The following is a 14,390-nucleotide window of genomic DNA, read 5'->3' on the forward strand; positions in this document are numbered from 1 at the left end:
AATAGCCCTTCCCTTCCTGCCCCTGGTATTGCTAATATTTCAGATATGGGGGTGAGGGGGTGGGGACCTTGCCTTGCTGTGGCACGAGGACCTAAAAAGAAATGACTTACTGCTCTAGGGCATGTCACTGTTAATGTCTGAAACACCTAGGGTATAGCCATATGCTCAAATGATATAAGTCTGTTACCATTTAGAAGAGTTTCTTGCATTATTGGGGGTTGTCGGTTATGGGACAGAGCAATCCCTTGAGGAAAGAATGCATTAGGTGCTCAGTCATTGTTTCTTTGTAATGAAGAAAAATGAAAAGAAGAAAGGATAGGAATCCTTACTGGAAACCCTGGACCCACTGCTGAGTGGTGAGCTGTGCTGTAAGCAGCTGCTTACTAAAAATAAAGCCTTGTGTTTGTGAAGGATTGACTTAAATTAGCCTGAATTCAAGGTCTGGATACACTAATTCACCATCTCTGGCTGATGCTTCTTTATGCTGTTTGGAATTGGAGGCTGGCCGGCCAGGCAGCCAGGAATTGCATATGGCGCCAGCCTCTTTAATTGCGTGTGTCCTGGCAGCAAAAGCACCGAGAGCAGTGGCTGTGGCTGGTTCATTTCATGGGAATTGAAAAGGAACAGGAGGCAGATGGCTGTTTCCTGGGGTGGCGGGGCAGAGTTTGATGGTGGAGTCAGGCTGCTGCCTTGAATGAAGGGTGGGGCTGGGTGAGTGCAGTGGAGGGCTCCGAGCCCCCTGATAGGGAGCACGGGGGAGTGCAGGGGCCCTGGAGGGCTGGGAGGATGGTGCTCTTACATGGTGGCAGACTGTTAGAGGGGTGTCATGGTGGGGGCCTTGAACCCTGGATTTGAGTGCCAGCTCAGGGTTCACTGGCAGTGCCCACCCACCGCATATACTAAGTGCTCAACAAATATTTGCCACGTGAATAGATGACTGACTTAGACTCTGACAACTGGACTTTATCCTACAAGTGAGACAAGCAAGATTTTAACAGGGAGGTGGTGTTTGGTGGCAGGTGGGCTCTTCCCCTGACACATCAAAACGTATCTGGCCTGGGTCTCCTTCATATGTTAAACAAGCCAGTCAGTACCGGGTGCTGACAACAAACAGCAGCTTGATGTGTCATCACCTCCAGCTAGTGTCAGCATTCTGTGAGCCTTCAAGTGGTCACCACAAGGCCTATGGGGGATGTCAGGGGTTGGGGTGGGAGGGGGCAGCTGGGGTTGGAGGATCTTTTAGGTCACCTGGGTGTCTGTCTGAGGAACCATATCCTGTCTCTGTGCGCGGCAGGATCCGCTGTGGTTTCATCTCCTTTCTGGTTTGGCCTCACAAAGCTCTCTGAATACTGAAATCTCCTGTGCCTTGTCCTCCATGCTTTCTGTTTCCAGTGGGGCTGTCCCCCTTGGCTGCAGCCGTCTGATTTCCCAGCTAAGCTCCTTAGAAATGACCCAGATAAAAATGGCAGCCCTTCCTGACTGCCTGTCGAATAACTTGAAATAAAACCTCTACCCTCTAAGTTAGGCTTTTTTTTTTTTTTTTTTTTTTTTTTTTTTTTGCGGTACGTGGGCCTCTCACTGTTGTGGCCTCTCCCGTTGCGGAGCGCAGGCTCCGGACGCGCAGGCTCAGCGGCCATGGCTCACGGGCCCAGCCGCTCCGCGGCACGTGGGATCCTCCCGGACCGGGGCACGAACTAGCGTCCCCTGCATCGGCAGGTGGACTCTCAACCACTGCGCCACCAGGGAAGCCCTAAGTTAGGCTTTTTATTGCCTGTGGTTTTTCTTGTCTGCTAGCTGGTTTTGTTTCATTATGTTTTGTTCTTAAAGCAAACCAAGTTAAATGGGTAATTTTGAGTTGTTTTGTTTTCTGATCACCAGCGTAGGAATCTGTAGCTGCCTGATTATAACGACTAAACCAGTGGAGTGAGAGTCTGATGACTGCTTGCTCAGGAGAGCACATCCCAGGTCACTGCTGCCCCTTAAACGCACTTTCCTGTCCTTGGATCAGTCAGCGGCAACTGTATTTCCTTGGAAGTTTTTCCTTTGAGGCTGAAGGAGTAGTCTACTCCTTCTTAAGATGTTATTGACAAGCCTGGGGGAGATGGAAAGCCTTGACTCATTTGAAACTTATAAAGAGAATTCTGCTACTTAACACCTCCAGGCTAAAGCAAGCAGCTGGAAGCCAGTTTTGCTTTCACAGGATCAGAAAATCCTGGGGGCTCCAGGTTTGCAATGGGTAGCAGCCTGCGATATTTTTGGAGATCCAGCGTGGAGCTGGGTACTCATCACGTTTCACTCCTTGGGCTATTGATGGCTGTGGAGCCCTGGTGGCCATCCATCTCTGTCAGGGCTTGTCACTTGCTTCTTAATAAATATAGCTATTAATACTCTCTCACTTGATCTGGCCAACTTCAGGAGGGCCAGAGCTCTGGTTTCCCTTAATTCTGCCCCACCCTTCTGGACTACATTTTAGAAGTCAGAAACATCAGCTCTGGTCTGCCCTGGTAGCTTAAGGTCAGTCTTTTGGCCCAGGGTGGACGAATCTCCTGGGGCGGCCCCTACACCTGATGGCTATTCTCTTTCTCTGTGGTTGTGGGAGCTCAGACATCTGTGGACTGTTAAGTGGGATGCCATCAGCAGCTTGGGTAGGGACCTCTATAAACCAGCCGTCCCTTTTCCAGGACACCTAGTCAGGGTGGCTGAGTTGGTACAGTTACACCAACTTGGGTTTGACACCCTGCTCTGCCACTCTTGAGGGTATGACCTTGGACAACTAACTAGCTCCACCTCAGTTTACACAGCTGGGAAGTGGGGACAGGAATAGAATTTGCCTGGAGAATTGTCGTGAAGAGAGATGAGAAAATGTTTCGAAAGGCCTAAGCACAATGCCAGGCACGTAGCAGGTACCCCAAAAAGGTGTTTATCATTAGAGAATCGGGATTCAGCTTACTTAAGTAATAACAGCATCAGTGTTCTCTGAGCCGACTGTACACAGTCTGTGAAGTAGATTTCTTGTGCATGTTTGTTTTTAAATAAACTTTTATTGGAATGGAGTTTTTAAAACTAGAGAATACATCTGCTAAATTCTTGTCTGAGCAACCTTTTAGAAGCACCCCAGAGCAGGGACTCCCCTGTAGCCCCCACGATGCCGTGAGTGGTGCCAGGCTGGCGGCTGGGCCCGCGGCTGCCACTGAAAATGGGTGAGTGGCATCTTCTAAGCACGGTTGCCTGTTGGAGTCACTGCTGGCCTCGTATGCACAGCGGGCTCTGGCGGAGAGAACTGTAGGTTCACATACAGTTGTAAGAAATAACAGAAATGCCCACATGCTCTTTACTAGGTTTCCCCCATGGTAGCATCTTGCAAAACTATAGGACGGTATCACAACAAGGATATCGATATTGATGCTCTCAGGATACCACCCCAGGTTCCCACGTGTTGCATTTTATAGTCATACCCATCCGCCTCCTACACCCTCCTTAACCTCTGGAGATTACTAATCTATTAGAGCCAGGATCTTGGTGGAGGCAGAGCCTCTGTCCCAGCCTTGGACTTCTTACCCATGGGATGAACGTCTATTGACTGATTGCTAAAATGATATAAATGTCTATATTAATTATGCCATATCATTTAAAAAATGTCATACAGCCAAACCAAACCCTTAACTGAGACAAGAGAGGTCCAGAAAAGGAGGCCAAAGAATTTTTATTACATTAGGGAAAAATAGAGTTGTGGAGGTGGTTTCAAAGAAGCAGGAAATCTCGGCTTAATCAGGAAAGGTGAGGGGTTGTTACTTCCATATACCGTTGCGTTTCCCTTGCCCACAGTGATCACTCTGGCTTTTATTGGGTGCCTTTGAATATTTTTATTCTTTATCTTATTTGAGTATTATCAATAAATTCATCTTAAAATACACTGGCTGCCACAAATATTTACTTTATAAGGATTTATTACCTCCTAAGTTCTGCATTTACGATTTCTTGAGATGACAGCGTTTTCTTAGGGATCTCACTTCTGAATCTCAGAAAGACGTTAGTGGAGCAAATGGAAGAGGGTGTTCAGAAATATTCTGGAAACTTGGCTGGGCTGTGCCAGGCTTGCTAGGACCACCAGAGCATTCTGGGGCCTTCCACAGCTGCCTGCTCACACGTGTTTCCCTTCCAGGAGCTGGGGTCAGAGAGGACGTGTTTCTCATCTGGAGGGAGATGCAGGAAGCCAGCAGCACGTTGGCCCAGATCCAGAGTCTGGTGGCTGAGCCTCCCAATACCGACGTGGCCACAACAGATCACGGTGGGTGCTGTTTATGGGCACGAGTGTAAAAGAGTCATAACTGCTACTGGTTGGGGATGGGGGCTGTTTCCATGTTCCTTACCAAGGAGAGCTCCTTAGCCCAGCTCCTGAGGGGACTCTCCAGAGCTCTGCTGTGCTCCTTCTGTGTGTGTGTGTGTGTGTCTGTGTGTGCACATGTGTGTGTCTGCAGGTTGTCAAAGCAAAATCAGAGTTCTATTCAGGGACTATTGCAAGAGGGGAAAAGAGACCTCAGTATGGAAGTGGGCTCAGTTATGAATAAACATGGACCAGTGGGGATTTACAGCCAAGGAGCAGGGTGGAGGGTTGGTGGGTGGAAAATTACCAAGAAGAAACATCAGGGTTAAAAGGGGATTTCTGGCTAAACCTAACTGACAGGATTCTTGCTGAAGGCGGGCCAGGGTGATCAGACATCACCTGGGGGACAGGGGGAATGAGGAATTTGCTCAGGTATGGGGGGTGGGGGATCCTGGTAAACTGTCTTCTCAGGATTTTTGTTAAAATTAGGCTATGCAAAGACAAACACGGAAGTCCATAGGTCAAGATCCAGTTGAAAAGAGGATTCAGAGGAGCCTGGGTTTGGAGTGAGAAATCTGGTTGTAAATCCCAGCTCCATCACTAGATCAACCTGAGTCTATCTCTTTGAGCCTTAGTTTATTCTCCTGTTAAATAATGATAACATCAGTCTTAAGAGATTATTGTAAAAATTAAGTAAAATAATGCATGCTTTGCACCAAACAGGTACTTGGTAAATGTTAGCTCCATCTTTTCTCTTTCACAGTTAGGGCAGTGAGTATACTGATTCTTCGTCCTGAGTTCTTGAGTTAGTAAAGGATTTTCCTCTGTAGGGGACTGGTTTCATTTAGAGCACGGCTGGTAATAACAGTGGTTAACAAAGCACATACCTTACACGTCAGGCACTGTTCCAGGCACTTCACAAGTATTAGCTCATTTCATCATTACCACAATCTTATAAGATAGCTGCTACTTTTATCTCCATTTAAGGTTAAGTAACTTGCCCAAGGCCACGCTAGAAGTAATGAAGCCAGGATTCAAAACCTAGTTCCTCAGTAAAAATACTGGTGTCTGGCTCCCAACCCAGACATTCTGATTTAACCCCTAAAGGATGCAATCTGGACACTGGGAGTTTTGAGAGCTCCCCAGGCAGTCCTAATGTGCAGCAAAGTTTGGAAGCCCCTGCCGTGCTGTGTTGCCTCCTGGTACCCTGCCTGTGTTACAGAGGCGTCAGTAGGGGAGGAGAGCAAGAAGGCCAGGCTGGCTGGCGTCAGGGATGCAGTTGAAGAGAAGCGGGGAAGGGGACACGAGTAGAGGGAGGAGGAGGTAGAAGGCATGGGTGAGCTTGCCCTGTGCGACTTAATAAATTCCTGGCAGCAGTGGCTTTTTCCTGTGAGTGGGTGTCCTGACTTGGGTCTGGGGCAGCAGCAGCTGCAGTTGCTTCCCCAGGACCAGCTGTCTGGGGTTTCTAAGGAGGGGCCCAATCAGGCTTGTCTGGAGGGGCTGCTCACTTGTGGTGACACCCGTCCCCCCTCAGCGTGAGCTTAGAGTCAAGGACTCAGAGAGTCCGCTGTCATCCTGAGAGAATGAAAATGAAGCTGGGGACCTGGGATAAGGCAAACATTCATGCCAGACAAATACTCGCTGCTAAGGTGTTCGGGGGAGTGCTATGGACTGAAATCTGTCCCGCCAAATTCAGATGTTGAAGCCCTAACCCCAGTGTGCCTATATTTGGAGAAAGGGCCTTTAAGGAGGTAAAGTTACATGAGATCGTAAGGGTGGGGCCCTAATCTAATAGAACTGGTGTCCTAATAAGAAGAGAAAGAGATACTGGAGACCTCTCTCTCTTCACACATCCCATGAGGACACAGCCAGAAGGTTGCCATCTACAAGCCAGGAAGAGATGCCTCACCAGAAACCAAACCTGTAGGCACCTTGATCTTGGACTTGCAGCCTTCAGAACTGTGAGAAAATAAACTTCTGTTGTTTAAGCCACCTGGTCTTTAGTATTTTGTTATGGCATATTGAGCAGACTAACAGAGGGAATATTGAAGCTTGGGGTAATCTTGAGGGTTAACAGAAGGTTTTTAGATGTTGTTTCTAAAGGAAACAGAAGAGCTGTTGGCCTCTGTAATCTTTAGAAAGATAGATTGTCATCCCTTTGTTTCAATCTAATACACACACGGAACTAAAAACCAAAATAACTCCAAGCATAAACTTTCAAAACATGCTTTTTTTTTTTTTGGCTGTATTGAATCTTAGTTGTGGCGCACAGGCTCTCTCGCTGAGGCACACGAGCTCAGTAGTTGTGGCACGCGGGCTTAGCTGCCCCACAGCATGTGGGAACCTAGTACCCTGACCAGGGATTGAACCCACGTCGCCTGCATTGGAAGGCAGATTCTTTACCACTGGATGACCAGGGAAGTCCCAAAAGATGCTTTAAATGTACCGTTTCTATTTTTTTTAATTTATTTTATTTTATTTATTTTTATTTTTGGCTGCATTGGGTCTTTGTTGCCACACACTGGCTTTCTCTAGTTGCAGCGAGTGGAGGCTACTCTTCGTTGCAGTGCACGGGCCTTTCATTGTGGTGGCTTCTCTCATTGAAGAGCATGGGCTCTAGGCATGCGGGCTTCAGTAGTTGTGGCACGTGGGCTCAGTACTTGTATTTCGTGGGCTCTAGAGCTCAGGCTCAGTAGCTGTGGCGCACGGGCTTAGTTGCTCCACGGCATGTGGGATCTTCCCAGACCAGGGCTCGAACCCGTGTTCCCTGCACTGGCAGGTGGATTCTTAACCACTGCGCCACCAGGGAAGTCCCTACCATTTCTATTTAAAAAGGAAAATTTGGTCCGGACCTTTCTACTGTTGGATACCAAAAGAAGCTTTTATAACCTTGCTTTGGCCCCAAAGGCCACATGTAGCATCTGACTTGCCCCCGTTGCTGCCCACAGCCCAATGTTATTGAAGCAAAGGCTGTGTCAGCCCAAGACCCTGCGTCTGCTTTGTGTGAGGGCAGCAGCCATTTTCCATGTTTGGCTGCCCAGGGCCTGCAGGCCAGAGGAGATATGGTAGCCATCTGGAGAGGGGAAGGGTAGGATGGAGGAGATCAGGTGAGCTGTCATTACACGTGGAACCTTCATGTGAATTAGACAAAGTCTTCCTTCCTGGATATAGCGGCCCCCATCTGCCCCCTGGACTGGGTGCACTGGTTCAGGGACCAACTGGCACCTATAGGACCAGGACCGGGAGGGCAGTTCCTGGCAGGGATACCTGGAATAAGAAGATGGGGAGGCCACACAATCTGGCCGTTGATAATTTTGACCTCTTTTAATTACCAAGAGCAGTGCATGATAATTCCCTGAGGGAAAGAAAAAACTGACAAAAATATATGAAACATTGGTTTTTAAAGGCGCTTGACACCAAGCAACCAAGGCCAGTGGTCTCTGAGATACAGGAAAATCCAAGGTAAACTCTGATTGTCCCAGCTTAATGCTTAGTGCTCTGAGAGAGTTTCCAGGCCATGGTGTAGGGAGAAGGATCCCAGGTAGAGCAGAGCAAACTTCCAGGTTTGAGAGACAGAGTTAGGAGTCCAGGGAGATCAAGATATCAAGATTTCACGGGACAAAGTACCAGAGAGGAGAGAGGTGCACAGAGAGAGAACTCTGGAAATCTGCAAAGAGCCCCTCTTGTGATTTCTGCTCAATATTGATCATTCTGTGAGGAAACTACCCGAGGCTGGGGAAGATCCATTGGAAAGAATTAGAAAGAAAGGGTTTAGAGCTCACACAGGGCCAGGAACAGTGCCTGTTCTTACCAGCCTGATTGGAAAAATTTATAAGTCACAGAGCACTGGGTAGACTACTTGGGAAGGTCTTGCCTCAGTAATGGGGACTGACTAGCCTTAAACTGAGCTCTGGGCCCTTCTAAGAAATCATCAAAGCAAGACATGAAAGTAGAGAGTTCTTAACTGCATCTCAGAACAAAGCTCAAGAAGATTTATAAGAATATAAAATCATCCAGTACCTAACAAGGTAAAATTCACAATTGGTATCCAATCAAAGTTTACTAGGCATGAAAAGAAGAAAACTGACACAGATGTTAGAATTGGCAGAAAAAGACATTTAAACAGTTACAACTGTATTCCATATGTTCAAAAAGTTAAGTGGAGACAGGGAAGTATTTTTAAAAAATACATGTTGAACTTTTAGAGATGAAAATTTTTAGGGAAGAAAATATCTTACTTGGAAACATGCTGAATGGGATCAATGGCAGATTAGACATTGCAGGGAAAAAGATTAGTGATCTTGAAGGCATAGCAATAGAAACTATCCAAAATGAGACATACGGAGAAAAAAAAAACCAATAATAAATAACAAATAAGAACAAATAACAAAAAAGCGTCAGTGAACTGTAGCACAACTTCAAGTAAACAAATGTAGATGGAATTCCTGAGGAGAGGGGAGGAGGGAGAACAGAAATATATTTGGAGAAATAAAGATTGAAAAATTTCCAAATTTGATGAAAATTACAACTTAGAGATCCAGGAAATTCGATGAATGCCAAGTACAAGAAGATGAGGGGAACTGTACCAAAGGACATCACAATCAATTTGCTTGAAACCGCTAAGGAAGAGAAAATGTTAAATGCAAGCAGAGCAAAAAAGACATTTTCTGTAAAAGGAACAGAGATAAGCATGACAGTAGATTTCTTGTTGCACGTGAAAAGACAGTGGAGTAACATCTTATTTTTTTTCATTCAGTACCTTAAACTCTCAATCTAGAATTCTATATTTTGTGAAAATATCTTTCAAAAACAAAGGCAAAATAAAGACATTTTCAAATGTACAACAGCTAAAAGAATTTATTATCAGCTCATCTGCACTGCAGGAAAAGTTAGAGGGAATCCTTCAGGCAGAAGGAGCATGTAATACTTTGATATGGAAAGAAATGAATGGCGACATGGTTCTACACAAAGGAATTAAGGACACTGGGAATAACTGCACGGGTAAATAGGTGGTATTTTTCTATTCAGATACCGTTAAAAGACAGTTGACTGTTTAAGCAAAAATAATAACAGTGTACTGTGGGGTTTATACCATGTATATAAAAGTTAAGTGTATGACAATAGTAGCATAAAAGCAGGAGGGGAATAGCAGCATTATTCATAAGTTCCAAAGATGAACAACCCAGAAGTCCACCAACAGATGACTGGATAAACAAAGGGTGGTATATACAGACAATGGAATATTATTCAGCTTTAAGAAGGAAACTCTGACACATGCTACAACACAGATAAACCTTGAAAACGCTATGCTAAGTGAAAAGCCAGACCCAAAAAGTGGTTACCAGGGGCTGGTGGGATTGGGGAATGGAGGGAGTCATTTAATGGGTACAGAGTTTCTGTCTGGGATACTGTAAAAGTTCTGGAGTTGGGTGGTGGTGATGGTGATTCAACAGTGTGAATGTACTTAATGCCGCCTAAAACTGGTTACAATGATAAGTTTTGTGTTATGTGTATTTTACCACAATTGTAAAAATAGCAAACCACTGCATTGCAAAAAAAAAAAAAAAAAAAAAAAAAAAAAAATCCAGGCGGGGAGAAATGGAAATATGCTATTGTAAGATTCTTTTTTTTTTTTTTGCAGTACGCAGGCCTCTCACTGTTGTGGCCTCTCCCATTGCGGAGCACAGGCTCCGGACGCGTAGGCTCAGCAGCCATGGCTCACGGGCCCAGCCGCTCCGCGGCATGTGGGATCTTCCCGGACCGGGGTATGAACCCGTGTCCCCTGCATCAGCAGGCAGACTCTCAACCGCTGCGCCACCAGGGAAGCCCCTATTGTAAGATTCTTATACTATGTGTGGGGTGATATAATATCAATTGAAATTAGACCATGATACATTGAAAGTATGTACTATAAACTAAAATAACCACTAAATAACAAAACAAGCCAACAAACAAGATAAATTGGATTTGAAAATACTCAATCCAAAAGCTATCAGGAAAAAAAGAGAGAGAATTAAGGACAGATGGGGCCAATAGACAACAAATAGCAAAATGATTGACATAAACTTAACCATGCATATGGCAAAACTTACCAGTTTATACATTTTAAATGTATATAGTTTATTGTTATTATCAATTATACCTTAACACAGCTCTTAATGAAGTAACGCAGGAGGCTGTGCATCTCTCCTGAAGTGCTGAGCTGTTCAGAGACATTGGTGTTGGCATATCCGAGCATTCTGTGTGTTTGTGTGTGTGACTGTGTGTGTGCCAGGTATGGCTCTCAAACGATAATATGGCCTTTCTCACAAAACGTTCAAGAATTTGTCCAAAGTTAGGGAGACTTTACTCTTCTTGGGATGATGCTTCAGCTCAAAGCATTTCAGGAACTCTGCATTTGCAGTAACCTTCACAGACATTTTATGACTCACTAGAGATAATTAGTCTAATCATGTTGTGTAGTGATGCCGAAATTGGACTCCACATACTTGGTTGGTTCAGAATATCAAACTCAATGTCAAAAGACAAGGAAAAGGCAAAAGGTCCATTCAGGCTCTGTAGGAAGTTCCATCAAGGAGCTCTGCGGGAGTTTTGAGCACTTTTTTTAACAAGTGGAGAAAGAGATAATGCTCATTTTTATTGGCATTGTGTTAAATAACTGGCTGGATTTCCCTGTAGTCATTGGTGATGGTGAAGTACACAGGTTTGGAGTTACAAAGACATTAATCTTGGCTCTGCCCACTCCTGTGTGACCCTGGACAAGACATTTATTATTTGTGCCTCAGTTTTCTTATTTGCAAAATTGGGATAATGATAATACCTACCCAATGTGCTATTGTGAGAATTAAATGAGAAAATATATGTAAAACACTCAGAACTGTGCTGACACATAGAATGTAATGATAGCATAAAAAAAGTTTGATCCATTTATTTATTCTTTTGTTTATTGAATGCTCACTATACGTAGCTCTGTGCTAGACAGTGAGTATAATGACGAAAAACGGCCATGGAATGGCCCCTAATAAAGCAGGATCTTGTACCATTTCTTGTTCAGGAAGGGTAGAAAATCAGAAGCACATGGAAGTATAATTCCCACCTGGGGAAGTATGACTAAGGAAAGGTGTGAGCTCCTGAGGTTTTTGGGGTAAAGGAAAGCCTCGCTGAGGAAATAACATTGGAGCTGATATCTGAAGGTTGAGGGGGTGAGTTAATGAGATGAAGGGTGGTAGTAAGGGAAGAATTTACGCTAGGCAACAGAATAGCGCATGCAAAGGTCCTGAGGCAGGAAGGAGCATGGCACTTTAGTAGAGCTGGAAAAGATGAGTGTGGCCAGAGCTCAGAATTCAAGTTAGCAATTGGCCTGTGATGAGTCTGGAAAAGTACCTAAGGACCAGACCATGCTGAGTCTGGAGTCCATGGCATGAGAAGTCAGTTCTTTTTTTTTTTTTTTTTTTGCGGTACGCGGGCCTCTCACTGTTGTGGCCTCTCCCGTTGCGGAGCACAGGCTCCGGACGTGCAGGCTCAGCGGCCATGGCTCACGGGCGCAGCCGCTCCGTGTCATGTGGGATCTTTCCAGACCGGGGCACGAACCCGTGTCCCCTGCATCAGCAGGCGGATGCTCAACCACTGTGCCACCAGGGAAGCCCGAGAAGTCAGTTCTTAATTTCAGACCTGTGGGAACCCAGTGGAAGCTTTTAAGCAGGGGAATGATAAGATCAGATTTGTATTTAGAAAAAAACCACTTTGACTATTGTGTGGGAAAAGATTGGAGGGGAGGGACCAAGTGAGGATGAGGGAAGAGAGTTAGGATGTTAGTATAGACAAGAAATGAAAGAATATTGGACTAGGGTGATAGTATGTGAAGATGATGCTAGTGGGCAGATCTGAGGGAGAATTCAAATATTGAACCTGGCAGGACTTAGGGTTAAAGAAGATATAGGTGTCAAAGCTAAGCTCCTAGATGAGTATTGATGAAGCTGATTAATAAGCAGCAAGTGAGAGTGCTAGAAAGGGCCAGTATTTTGTTTAACTCAAGCATACGTTTTCTCATGTGTAGTGAGCTCTGTATTTTCTAGACAAAAAACACAAACATAAAAACATCTGCATAAGAGTAGCATGTAATGCTTCCACAAATCAGTGTTAAGGCTCTCACTGAAAAAAATCCCCCCAAAATGTGGAAGAAGAATTATTTCATTAGGATTCTGTAGATGTGGTGCATTTAATTCAGGAAGGTTATTGGAATGTAATACAAGATATGATGAAATGTCAATGCTAGAATCATGTTAGAAAGTGACTGTGTTAAATGAAAATAAAAATTCCACGTATCAAGATTTGTGGGATGCAGCAAAAGCAGTGCTTAGAGGGAAATTTATAGCATTGAATGCAATTAAATTAAAAGAGAAGACAGATCCAAAGTCAATAAGCTTCCACCTTAGGAAACTAGAAAAAGAGGAGCAAATTAAATGCAGAGTACACAGAAGAAAAAAATGATAAAAACTGGAGCAGATATTAATGACGTTGAAAACAAAATCTGTAAAGAAAATCAACAGAATCAAAAGCTGGCTCTGGTTCTTTGAAAAGATCCATAAAATCAATAAACTTCTAGTCAGGCTAGCTAAGAATGAAAGAGAAAACACACAAATTACAAATATCAGCGATGAAAGAGGAAACATCACTAGGGATCCCATGTTAAGAGGATAGTAAAGGAATATTATGAACAGCTCTGTGCCTACAAAATTGATAACCTGGATGAAATGGACCAATTCCTTGAAAGGCACAATCTGTCAAATCTCCCACAAGAAGAAACAAACAATCTTAATAGGCCTATATCTGTTAAAGAAATTGAATCAATAACAAACAACTGTCCACAACAGAAAGCACCAGGCCCTAAAAGTGACTCCTGAAAGCATCAAGAGACAAGTGACTCATCACATGCAAGTGATCCTCAGTACAATTAACAACTGATTTCTCATCAGACACCATAGAGGCCAGAGGCAGTGGGATGAAATATTCAAAGTGGTGAAAGAAAAAGTCTGTCAATGAAGAATACTATATCTGGGGAAATTATCCATCAAAAGGAGGAAAGATTAACAATTCAAGATAAACAAAAACTGAGAGATTTCATTGCTAGAAAACTTGCCTTATAAAAGATAATAAAGAAAGTCTTTAAGGATGAAATGAAAGGGTATTAGAGAGTAACTTGAATCCACATTATAAAGATAACTACATGGGGGGCTTCCCTGGTGGTGCAGTGGTTGAGAGTCCGCCTGCCGATGCAGGGGATGCGGGTTCGTGCCCCGGTCCGGGAAGATCCCACATGCCACGGAGCGGCTGGGCCCGTGAGCCATGGCCGCTGAGCCTGCACGTCCGGAGCCTGTGCTCCGCAACGGGAGAAGCCACAACAGTGAGAGGTCCGCATTACTGCAAAAAAAAAAAAAAAAAAAAAAAGATAACTACATGGGTAAATATAAAAGACAGTATAAATGTAGCTTTTGTTTGAACTTATTCTCCTATTTGATTTAAAAGACAACTGCACATAGCAATAATTATAAATATGTGTTGATGGGCACATAATGTATAAAGATATAATTTATATGAGAATAACAGCACAAGGAGTGGGGAGAGAATGGAGCTATATAGGTGTAAAGCTTTTGTGTACCTATTGAGATTAATTTGCCATTTATCTGAACTAGATTGTGGTAAGTTAAGATATAAGTGTAGTCCTGAGGGCAGCCACTAAAAATATAACCCAAAAAATTTAGTAAAAGAAATGCCAAGGGAATTAAAATGGTATACTAGAAAATATCTTTTTGGACACAAAAGGCAGTAATAGAAGAATAGAGGAACAAAAAAGATTTAAGACATATAGAAAATAAATAGCAAAATGGCAGATGTGAATCCTACCATATCATATCTTATCATATACATATCATATCATATACATAAAAATGAATTATACACTTCAGTTAAACAGCAGAGATAAACACATGGATTTAAAAAAAAATGTTCCAACCGTATGCTGTCTACAAAATACACACTTTAGATTGAAAGATGCAAATAGGATGAA

At 43.9% G+C, this 14,390-nt stretch overlaps 1 protein-coding gene across 1 annotated transcript in view; it reads left to right on the forward strand.

Moving 5' to 3' along the window:
• VWA3B (von Willebrand factor A domain containing 3B) overlaps positions 1–14,390 on the forward strand; it is a 210,008-nt gene that overhangs the window by 76,118 nt on the left and 119,500 nt on the right. The window contains exons 8-9 of the mRNA XM_032652777.1: positions 4,163–4,297; positions 12,316–12,324. Of these exons, the coding sequence (XP_032508668.1) occupies positions 4,163–4,297; positions 12,316–12,324 (144 nt within the window). The remainder of the gene's footprint in view (positions 1–4,162; positions 4,298–12,315; positions 12,325–14,390) is intronic.

The sequence above is a fragment of the Phocoena sinus genome, chromosome 13 (assembly GCF_008692025.1).
Source record: "Phocoena sinus isolate mPhoSin1 chromosome 13, mPhoSin1.pri, whole genome shotgun sequence".
Lineage (NCBI taxonomy): Eukaryota > Metazoa > Chordata > Mammalia > Artiodactyla > Phocoenidae > Phocoena > Phocoena sinus.